This window comes from Rhipicephalus sanguineus, unplaced genomic scaffold (assembly GCF_013339695.2).
Source record: "Rhipicephalus sanguineus isolate Rsan-2018 unplaced genomic scaffold, BIME_Rsan_1.4 Seq602, whole genome shotgun sequence".
NCBI lineage: Eukaryota > Metazoa > Arthropoda > Arachnida > Ixodida > Ixodidae > Rhipicephalus > Rhipicephalus sanguineus.
In genome coordinates this window covers 45,430-57,500 of record NW_023615602.1, presented here as the reverse complement: position 1 = coordinate 57,500, position 12,071 = coordinate 45,430, and the positions used below count along the sequence as shown (strand labels likewise).

Sequence of the window (12,071 nt, the reverse complement as noted above, 5' to 3'; positions counted from 1 at the left end):
AAAATCCCAGAGAACTGAAAAATCTCGCATCTGAAAAATATCACTCATTCATACTCCATTCCGGCTTCCTTGTCTTTCCGTCCCCCTTCACCTTTGCTTGTAATAGAGTACCAACTAAGCCTGCTGTCAACTCTTGCTCATGTTTGCCTGTTTTCTGTTCCTCTAATATGCATGGTTTGTTTCTGTTACTTGCCTGCAATCTTCTACTGTACATGTTGTTCTTAATTTGTGTCAAGGCTTCCTGAACTCCCTGAAAGGAAAGCAGCGCAGAGATGCTTCCACTGCTCGGACGGGGGCTAGCACTTCACGAGACATGTCACAACTACTGGCTGAATTCAAAGGTAAGGCTTCTGCATGCATATGTTGCATTTGCACTTCATTGGCCATTGAGTATCTCTTTATTTATTTATTTTTTCGTTATGTATTGCATAAAAGTGTTAGAATGAAAACGGGAATCATCGAGGGGCCTCTTTCATTGAACACGACTTGATGAAGCCCTAGCAAAATCACCCATAGAAGAACACAAACCTATCGGATTATTGAACATATTGGTCATTGGTATCGTATGGGTCTATAGGTGGCGTGCTGGTCTATTCGACCTCTATTTGTTTACTGGTGTGTTTGTCCATTGGCACTCTATTTGCTATGTGTTTGTCTGGCGTACTCGTAGTATATTTGTCTATGGCATTCTATTTGCCTATTACTACTGTATTTGTGTATTGGAAATCTACTGCATATTTCTCTGCTGGGATCTCGTAATTTTGGCATATTAAATAATGGCATTTGAGGACTGCAACATAGCAGCGCCTGTATAAAATGAACAAATTCTATTTGAAGGGAGGCATGTGCTATATTTATCATTATTACAGGATAACTTCATCACATCGGCGATCTTCCCCGCAACAAGCTTTCCAGGCATGCTGTGCTTCCTTGTCAAATGTGTGCCACTGCACCGCTTCTCTAGTAGTGCCTGAAAAAAAACATAAAATACCAGGAAGTAAGAAGGAAAATATTTAGATGTGCTACTGAAAGAAACAAAGCATTAGAATAAAAAAATATATGCAGATACAACACACTGTAGAATCCGCATAAGGGGAATTCCGGTGAGCTGGCTGTGGAGCGGAAAAACTAGAACAAACGAAGGGGCTAACTTTTTTTTTAAAAAAACTATGCCAAGTTCTCAGACTTATTCCATACCAGTACAATGCTAGGGCCGTGAGAGCTGGGCACATGCAGCGACAAAATCATTTTACGTGGCTAGAGGTATTATTTCAATACATCTGCAAAGAACCATAAGTGAACACTGATCTATCGCTCTTGTCCTCGCTGTCCGGTGGGCACGCTGGCAGATGCGCGAATTAGTAGCACAGCAAGAGCAACTTTTACTGACTAGAAAATATATAAAAAACAGTTCACTTACCTAACATCGGCAGGGTATGCGCAACGAAGCATCCACCTTTGCGAGCAGCATCCTGTCAGCACGCTCGTACACTTACTGCTGTTGAAGTCCGAGACGCTTTTAGCGCTGAAACGTTTAACTTCTTTGACGCTCATGGCGACCTTGCATTGTCGTCGCGATTACACACGTGCGTTTTCGTGCAACCTTCAATAGACACAAACATATAACATTTCTAAGCCTGACTTCGACCATGAACATGCCGCACCACACACTCGAGTCGTGACTCGGCCGAAAACATCCGCTGCGGCTGTGGCTGGCTGTAGTCGGCTCGCTTGCTGGCTGGCGCTCGTGCCGTGGCCATATACCACAAAAACAAGATTTATTTTTGCTACTGTATTGGAATATGTTGCTCTATTTCCAACCCCTGGAAATATTCAGCTGCTGACACATTGGATGGAAGGTTATGGAAAGCGTAGCGAACCGAAATTTTAGCTGCAAAAATAAAAATAAAATAGAAGACATACAGCGCCCACACGACAGCTATTATCTTCAATGAGCTTTTTTGGCAAGCCTGTGTCACTTTGGTTGGTTGCTCGTGATTTTGTTCGTTATCGTGTTTCCGCATGTTCCGAACTTCAGATATTTCTTTTTTTATTGATGCGCATTAAGGGTGATCCCGCAGGTACAGTAACCTGCGGCAGCGAACGCGATGTTCACCGTCGTAAGAAGTGCAAGCGCTCGAGCGAGCTTGCACTTGCAACCTACCACCTACTATTACAAAGGCGACGAAAAAAACGCGAACAGCGCTGTTCGCATTTGTCTTCTCCGCACTCTTAGCTTGGCGACAATAAAAGACGCTAGTCTCGTGAATTTATCATAGATAACTTGTCTTATTACCAGCCAGGCTACAACTGTTTCGAAAAGTAATGCGACCAGCGGAGCTGGTAGATGCCGTATACTGTTCGCGCTTGTTCCATAGCGTGCTGTCGAAGAATCGCAATAGCCCACCGGCTGAAAAGAACGATGTATACATTATGTGAACACATTCAAGCAGGAAGGGACGACTTCTACTTTACATGTTGACTTCGCTTATTTTATTAGCAGCTTATTTTCTCACCCCGTTTGCACCATGCAAGGATAGCAGTGTACAAATTGCTGCCTTTACAAGAACATTGAGTACCCAAAACTGGGTACTCTATGTTCTCGCGTTCCCTTTTCAACTATGATCACTTTCTCTTTCTGGAACCTGTCTTTTGCGGGTTTATCCCACAAATATAATGCATAGCCATAACCTTGAGTACAGAATGAAATTGCACAAATATACAGGCGTCTGCAGGCCCGTAGCTAGGTATTTTTCGGGGGGGGGGGGGGGGGGGGGGGGGGGGGGGGAGCACTTGCTGAAAGCCTTGACTATTTGAGAAAAACGCCTATTTTCAATACTTATTTTCGGTAAAACACCATGTATCATAAAAATTTTGGAAGGGGGGCACCCCTCCCTCCCTGGCTACGGCGTCTGTGTAATTATTTTGGTGAGATTTGTGAAAAATATGGCTGCGATATTTCGGAACACTGTTATGTAAAACAGCTGCCACTTTGCTCAAATGCTGAACAAATCAAAAACTGCCTTTTCGCTGAATTCGCTACTGCATGACCCTGTAAGTGAATTAATACATATAGGTGGCCTTTTAATACCATGCATAACCCTGGGACTTTGGCGGCAATTCACACCTGCTAGTTCTATAAATGACAAATAGCTGCTCTTTATTGGTTCTATAGGTGACAAACAGACGTCTCCTATTAAAGCCTATTGGTGCCTACTGGTTCTATAAGTGACAAATAGCTGCCAACTATTGGTACTAACATATACCTATTGGTTCCATTGGTGACAAATAGATGTCCCCTATTAAACCCTATTGGTGCCAATACGTGTCAATTGGTTCTATAAGTGACAAATAGCTGCCAGCTATAGGCACCAATAAAAAATTTATTGGTCCTATCGGTGACAAATAGATGTCGTCAATTGGTCTCTATTGGTGACAATAGAATTCTCCAATAGAGCACTTATACAACAAATAAGATTTTTCTATAACCAATAGAAAATTCTATTGGCATTTTTGCTAGGGAGGTAACAAATAGTGAAGCTGAGGAATGTATAAGGGGAGATTTGTAATTCTTAATTGAATGTATTAGTTAGGAGATGGGGGAAAAAAGTGGATGAAAAGACAACTTGCTGCCAGAACAAAAAACATGAACCACAATTTCTGCACTGCGCATGCAGAGCATTATTCATTGCGCAGTTGCAGCAGCTGTTGCTGTCACCTTTCTTGGGTATTTGTGTATGTGTAGCACTGGCATGTTAACTAGTTCCACGTGTGGCCGTGACAGTGAATGTGGAACATTCTTTATTTACCCAAATGCATCTCATAGTGCATGGTGGCTGGCCAATAGGGAACCAGCGCTGGAGTTTCCGCGGCCGCCCTGGTGGCCAAAGCGCGCATACTCCAGCCGCTCCCGCGGACGAGAGTGGCGACTGGTTGAGGCGATGCGGGCGCGTATCGCCGAAACAAAACAAGAGGATGCTGGCGGTACTGTTGCGCATTCAACAGCCACAATACGTAGAAATGGGGGAGGACGTATCCTTCTATGTTTTTCCTTCTAAAACGTATGAATATGAACGGATGCGGCGTTGCATCCCGGCAGTCAGGCGAGCACAGTATGTTCTGCTCTTGCTCTACTGTCTAGTGGCGTCGGGCTGGTTTCTAAACCGAATTGCGCGTGTCTGCTAGATTTATTCGATAGTAAGGGCCACCAGTGGAAACCGGGGCCAACGAGAGGAATTTAATCGGTGTTTTGTCGTAAAAAACGTACATATTATGCAGGATGCACATATGTAACAATTTTTTTCATCTGACCACCACCAAGTTCATTTCTGATGCCACCGCGTGCAATGAATGATACGATAGGCAGGTAGTCTGCATCATTTGCAAACAGTTACGCAGAAGGAAAGCTGTCTGTCTACGAGATGTGTACGGGGGCACGTTCGCGCCGAAGCCGCTGCAAGTTATAAGAAATACGCCCGCGATGGATGCCTCCGTTGAACTTTACTTGTGCTACAGACAGAGTTGTCACGAACAAATCAGCGGACTACTCGAAGCTTAGCTTACTGGAGTCAGCCGATGCGGTAAAGCTTCTTTGTTTATTGGCTGCCGCGGCGAAGTGCCATCGCAATTATATGCCTCGCTAGAAAAGGGTCAAATATCTTGGATTTTACTCGCCGTTTAATTCGCCTAACGTAATGTGTTAGTTTTTCGCTTGCCTGTGCCTGCTAGAAAAACGTGTTTGATCAACATCGACACTTGCTATAGCGTTTTACGTGCCAAACAAGGTATGATTATGAGGCACGCCAAGTGTGGGAATCAGGATTATTTTTGACAACCTGGGGTTCTTTAATGTCACATAAATCTCAGTACGCGGGTGTTCTTTGTATTTCAACCCCATCGAAATGCGGCCACCGTGGCCGGGAATCTGTCCCGCGCCCTCGAGCATAACAGCGCGACACCATACATGCTATGCTAGCACGGTGGTTTGCTTGATCAACGTCCGCGCGCATACATACCGCGGGCTGGGCATACATACCACGGCAGAAAAACGTTGACGCAGATACTCCTTGCCTCTTATTTTTTCTTTACTGCAGTAGTGGGCAGCTGGTATTGACGCAGCACGTACTTATCAATGGAGGCTGTGAGCCTGCACTAGCTTGACACAAATCCCAGGGCGTAATCAGAAAATGGTGACGACGGAGTCGCCACCAAGGCACAGCACTGTCTCTTTGACGCCGTATGCACAGACGTAGTCTGCTCTGTAGGACTTGTCTCCGTTTTCCAATGCTTCTTGAGAAAGTAGCCTTCAGACAAAGTTATTTTTTTTCTAAACCATAGAGCAGTATCATTGGCGCAATGGCTGCTCGAGCTGTTCGCGCCAAAATGAAGCACGGGAACAGCGCACGCGCGTGCGCTCACCGCGGTACAGTGCGGCCGGTCGTATAAGCGCGAGCGGCATGGCCTCCGAGATTAGCCGGCGGCGCGGAGGCCATGCGAGCGGCTGAGTTATGTCGCGACTCCCCGCCAGGCGCCCTTTTTCGGCGCGCCACCTATCCAGCGCTGGTCTCCCATAGGCCTTTGTATTCTTCATAAACACATCAAACCATACCTTATGGACACTTTTACACAGGAGCTTGTGTAACGTTGCATTAAATTTAATTTTTTCAAAGCCTCAGATGCTCTCTAGGCAGTGGCAGAAAACTAGCCTCCTTAACATAATTTCATGGCTGCTTAATTTACCTGTGGGGAAGTTGTCAAAATGCTTGTTTCTGGCATTTAACACATGACAAGTGTTACTAGTGCTAAAAGCACTAGTAACACTTTTCATGCGCTGGTAGTTGTGGCAGAATTTTAAAAGCATAATTCTTTTAGTCCACGGTTGTTTTACTTCAAGTTTAGATTTTACATTTAATAGCTTAAACAATATCATTGTACTAAAGGTGATTTCAAAGCACCATGCAAAGGATGACTCCAAGCAATGGAGTTGATGACTGTCATTAGTGGAACAGTGTGAGCTCGAAGAGCTAGCTTACCGCACTGCATGCATAGATATTTAAAGTCAGTTTGGATGCTGTAGTAACAGTAAGGGTTCCAATGCTGGTCTATGTCTTACAGATAATTGCAGGTTGAATTACTGCATAAGAAAAGGAGACAATCGCTTCTTAATTGTTGTTCATTATTTTTTTCTTCTTTGCTTGTGTGTTGCATTAATTTGCATTATTGTAATTCAGGACAAAAAAATGTTTCCATTGAAGCAAATTTTTTGTGCCACTAGCTGCATCTCGCCGTTACTGCTGACACCGACGTCGATGTTTGTAGCACTGCATGCCAGTGTGACAATCCTGATAACGCACCTATGCCGGACATGCATGCCGTTGTGGTACAATGCAGTATAGCATGGTGGCTGGTGCTGGAGTTACGTGAAACTTGCAAGACTGGTGGTGCTCCATCAATGAATGGCTCTTCTTTCTCGCGCACATGCAGCACCACTTTGCAATAAAAGCACTTGCAGGATACAAATATGGAGCTAAAGAGACATTGAAATATTGAGAAATAAACAGTTTTGTAATTTTATAGATACTACAACATTTGAAATGAACAAAAAGCCTGTACTTTTAAAATGGCTTGCGTCTGGGCTAGTTGGTGATCTTGCATGTTGAAATGGACACAGTTTTTGAGGATGTAATGGCATGTGAAATTTTCGAAAATAGTTTGGGCGGTCAAATGTGCAGGCAATTATTTTTAAACGTAGCTTCTTGGAGCAGTTCTATTTTAAGACTGAAGTTATTTGCATTGAAATCTTCCACTCGTGGTGTTAGTCAACATATTCTTGCTCCAAGGTGTGCTGTTGATAATTGTGCATGTCAGCAAACATTGGAAGCCACTGCCGTGTGCACTAGAACCATGCAACAGACTTGAGCAAGCACCAAGATGAGACAAGAAGCAAAAATCTAGTTTCGAGAAAGAGCAGAAAACTTGACGGTTGCATCACTGTGCATAACACCTTATAGCAGTTGGTCATCTGTATAGCAGATCAGTGCATATGCTCACGTTAACTTGAAAATCTGTCTTACCTAACCCAACATCACCAGATCACTTTGTCCATTTTCGAGCTGTGCATTCAAGCACTGTGAAAACGCTATCACAGTACTCTCAATTCAAACAAGTGACATAAAAAGCTAGATTTTTGCATAGTGCACACAGCAGTGAAATTGGCATTTGAACGTGTGGAGTCCACACAGTCTACAGAAAATGAAGTTACATCATGTACATCTACCCAATCTTAGAACTGGACACAACACAATTTTATACTTCTTAAATGTGAAAATTACAGCCACATTTTAACTGTAAAGCGCATCTTTCTTGTACTCGTGACGACAAAGGGAAAAAAAGAAACTTATTTTCCTTCTTGTTTTAGAAGAGTATTCTACTATTCAACCCTGACTTTCTGCTTCTACTTAGTTCTAGAACATAACAACATTCAGTAATGTTGGTCGAGAAAAATGTTCATAGTACAGAAAGCTTTAATTTCTTGAAAGTATTTCATCTTGAAACAACTTTAGTTTAATAAACTAATAACGCAATTATAATTAAAGGGGAATTTACAGTAGTTTTTAATGTAGAGTTACATAGTTACACCTTCTACTTTGCACACCATAGCCTCAGTTGGTCCTTGCAAAATGAGTAGATCTTTGAAAGTACATTTGATTACAACCTAAGAGGTGCCTGCCTAAACTTGATGTAGTCACTTAAGTAGTGGCATTCACTAATAGGTCTTTGGGTTGCACCATGCAGTGCAGATGCAGTCCGAACAGAATTCTGGAATGGCGGCAGGTACTCTGGAGCCTGGGGGCCTGGCCAATCAGTCCGAATACCAGAAGTACCTCGCCTTGTCCATGTCCACCTCACCAGAGGCACACAAAAAGGCCTCCTCGGGTATGTTCAGATGCCCTTGCATGGTGTCTTGTACGGGTGGAATTGGAAGCTTATATAAGGGATGCGAGGTCTCAGACTGAAATGCAATATTTCCCTGCCTGGGCATGCAGTCTGCACTGTAAATGCTGGCTATGAGCTAAAAGGGTATTGATATTTGATTTATTTGTAGAGCTCGCATTCAATAAACTTATAAGCTTGGCTGTGCATATCTATCTTAATATCTAGAGATGGGCTTGTGTGAGATACTCAACAAATGATATTAAGAGGAGGCATACAGGACAAGTGTATGTTAAGGAGACAAACGAAGCTTGTCCGTGTGAGTCCAACTTGACAATGGGCTTAAGTTTTCCTTCAAGGTTCCTTCTCACTCTCAGCGATGACTGCAGGGTGGAACAAATCCTGGGTGATGCCAGCAACAGGCATGCTTTTCCTGGTTTGCTCTCGTCCGTGCAATGTGGTTAGGTTGTGACGGCTGCTACAAACGTGCAGCAGAATCGCGAGACACGAGGCAGGTTCTTTAACTTTCCCAACGTATTGAAGACAATTCTTCAACAATTTGTTTGCACTAGACCGTGAACCATTCAGGTGACATGCAAAGCTAGATAGAGAGTAGGAACTTTATGTTAATGCATCTGCTAGCCCAAAGCCAGAACCTAATTAAAAAAAGGAACTTATGCTGTTGGTGTCTCGTTAGACATTCTGACGCGCTGCTGTGTCAGTGTACAGTACCTACTGTGTGTTCGTGAGCTCGTTGACTCGAGTTCGAATTTTTCTTTATAGCAGCATCAATCCTTGATCAAATTAGGGAAAGGAAGCACTCTTGTGAAAAAAGACGAGCGATGGTCACGGATTGGCATAAATATGAAAAAATACTTTGAAATATACGGTGTTAGTAACTGAAATTGTCTTGACTCTGAAGTTAATGTAAGTGTTGAGCTGCCTCCAGTGATGATAACAATGAACCTCGAGATGTTTTAATAATTAGCAACATGACAGTTTCCTTAAACATGACCTTGTCATTTTCAGATACAAGACGGTTTTTTCTTTTTATACATATTCATCAGCAGCTTTACCTGTAGCATCCTATTACATGTTAGCAGTTTTATGGCGGGTATGGTGTAGCCTATGATAATGGTTTTTAGACACCATTAACTAAACCTGAGTGTGCGTGCAGTCAGCTCAACATTTATCTCGAAATAATCTGGCAACATGCAGAAATTCTTGCCATAATATTCTGCGTAATATTGTATGGCCTCATGGTGCAGGTTTCATTGCCAAAGTGAGAGACACCGTAAGAGACACAGCACAGAGCGTTGGCATAAAACAGACCAGGCATCAGGCAGCAAGGTATGTTACCTTCTTTTATAACTCTTGCATAGTTTTTTTCGTGCATCCCGAGTTGCTCATTCTAAATTGCTAACCCATGGGACGAGAACTTGGAAGATAATGGAGCTTGAACAGTTGAGGATTATGTAATGAGCAGTGAAATGAGCAATGAAAGGCGCTGAGACATGCCCCTACCAGGGAGGCAGGAATTGGCACTTTTTTCCAACCCAAGAACCACTGTACATCATGGTGTTTCGTGCGATTCGTATGGTTGGAGCAGATTGGCTTGGGAGACAGGGTAGATGGTTTGCGATGTCAGTGGATAAGCAACTATGCAGGGAGTACGGTTGGCACGCCAGTTTTTGGCGAATTAAACGTCACCTCTTCTAGTTCATAGCACAGCTGCTAGACGTGGCAGTTTGCAAAAGATGTATCAAATTCATTGTTTGCCTGCTTGAAAGCAGGGTTGTGTTGACTAATTTCGGCATCCATGCTTTCAGTTGAGCTGAAAATCGTGGCAGCAAAAGTTTTGTTCAGTATCCCTTTAAAAAACCAATGACAGAAAATGCTTATGATTTTTATTTTCTTATGATTTCTGGTATGGGTGTTGCACATGTAGTTAAGCTGTGGAACTGATTCCTTGGGAGTGCAAAAACAATAGTACATTGTTGCCTTTTGCGACTTTTTCAGAATACGTACTAAATGCAGTGCAGCTTTGGATGTGCGCAAGGCTGTTTACGTCTTTGATATCTGATGCGGCAGTACTGGTGTATCATACACCACTAAAATGTGTGCACACACTATGAACAGGCTCCTGAAAGCTGTATCCATTCAGTACTTGATGGAAGAAAAGGTGAAAGTGGGTCCCCTTTACATTCAACCACTGGCTGGCACTTGAGTTCTGTTATGTGAATAGTCTCCTTTTTTCACATCTGAAGCTGTTGTGTAAGTTATACAGTAATACCTTGTTAACTCAAACTCGCATATCTCGAAAAACCAGTCAAGTAGAAATTTTCCGCGGTATCGAACGATTTTTTGTAGGTGCAATGTATTTATTGCCCTTTATCTCAAAGTATTTCCGTGCCCACTTTCGGATATCTCGAAATCTTCACTGAGAGTGCAACAAAAACTTTGCCGCCAAACCGTTTCACAAGGTTTGCGTGTGGCTGCCGCGTTAACGACAAAGCGGACACCATTACCAAATGTGAAGTCAGAACCTAGCAGCATAACAATTTTGTCAAGCAACCCTGTGTCACGTCATGTGATTCTATAGATGTGCACAGAGGCAAGCCTTGCAAAATAGCACGGTTCATACACTTCATTTTAACGCGATAGCGTTTGAGAGCTCGTGTCGCAGAAATTCCGGTGTCGGTGACAGCGTCGTTGGTTGTGAGCGAAAAATCGAGAAAGATGGAAATAAACAATAAAAATCTTCGGTCACATTGAGTATCGAACCCGGGCCATTGGCGTGGCAAGCAGATGTCCTACCACAAAGCCACGATGTTACTTGCAACGGCTTCGGAAAAAAATGCTACATAAATGCCATGTAGTGGAAGCTCTCCTTAACGCATTTTGTTTGGCAGGTGTCACGACAAAATGAGCCCATTCGGCGATTTGTAGGCGCACTGGCGAGGCCATGAAACTACTTTTTTTGCGCGACTCCATACTTCGAAAAAAACCGGGATAGTGCAGCCATCGCTGCTAAAAACACACACGAACTTTCAAACAGCTCCAAAAATGGACAACTATGTCCATCTAGCGGAAAACATATCAAGCCAACGCCTGCTTTATAGATAAGGCTTTGATCAAGCAAACAGCAAACGTTAGATAATGTGCTGCCATCTGTGAGGCATTGTGAGAAATATGTCTCGACTCTTTCACAGGGAAGTACTTTAGATCGAAAACCTGTACCATTACTATAGATACATCGTGCACGTGCGCTTGTGTCTGTGTGCGTATGTGTGTAACAATACACATTAATAAGTATGCACTTAGTGGTTGAAGTGCGCACTAGGGGCTGAATTTCGCTATCGCGTTCAACTCTTAAAGGCGAAGCTTAAGGGTCCTTCAATTTTTGTTTACCGTCAGAGATGCAGTGCTGTTTTATTAATGCAAGGCACGTCGCACGGATTTTTTCGTCGGCCGTGCAGTATGGTGAGGATAATGCCGCCAAGGCAAAGCAAGTCACTGATGCTGCAAAGAAAGGTAGCCCTAATCAAAAAAGAGGATTCGAGGCTCAAAGTTTCCGGACGTCAAAACGGCGCTGATTGTGTGGCTGCATTGTGCAAGAGGAGCCTAGCCTTCCAGTCGCAACAACATTGACAGAAAAGGCCGATTCTCTGGACTTAGCGGTGGGTTACACCTATCTAACCTGCAACAACAGCTGGTTTGACCATTTTCTTAAGCGAAACAACATGGCGTCACACATGGTGATCGCAGCAGTGTCAACGCAGCTACTCAGGGGTGACGACATCAGCCGAAACAAGAAACATGCTTCGCTTGATGCAAAATAAAGTTGAGTGCAGCAGCGGGGACAATTGCCACATGTGATAAGTTTTGCAACTCCAGAAAGCTATGCTAGATGCAAGTGTTACTGCGAAGCAGACCAGCCTTACTCAGTCTTTCTGCACTAAATAAAAAGGCAGTGCCGGAAAACACAGTGTTTGATAGCTCTGGTATGTCATTATTTTGCTTTAAAACCTTTACAAAAAGCCAGTTAGGCACTCCTGTTAAGAAACTGGTCAGAAGTGATAACGTTTTTACATAGAACAGGACTTCTCAATGAAATTAGCGCAACTCTGCTTATTTCG

The 12,071-nt window shown here is 43.4% G+C and overlaps 1 protein-coding gene across 1 annotated transcript in view; it reads left to right on the top strand.

The window, feature by feature from the left end:
• The window catches only part of LOC119377890 (WD repeat-containing protein 7-like), a 102,221-nt gene that overhangs the window by 54,963 nt on the left and 35,187 nt on the right, over positions 1-12,071 (top strand). Inside the window, 3 exon segments of the mRNA XM_049411660.1 lie at positions 237-341; positions 7,795-7,935; positions 9,201-9,282. Of these exon segments, the coding sequence (XP_049267617.1) occupies positions 237-341; positions 7,795-7,935; positions 9,201-9,282 (328 nt within the window).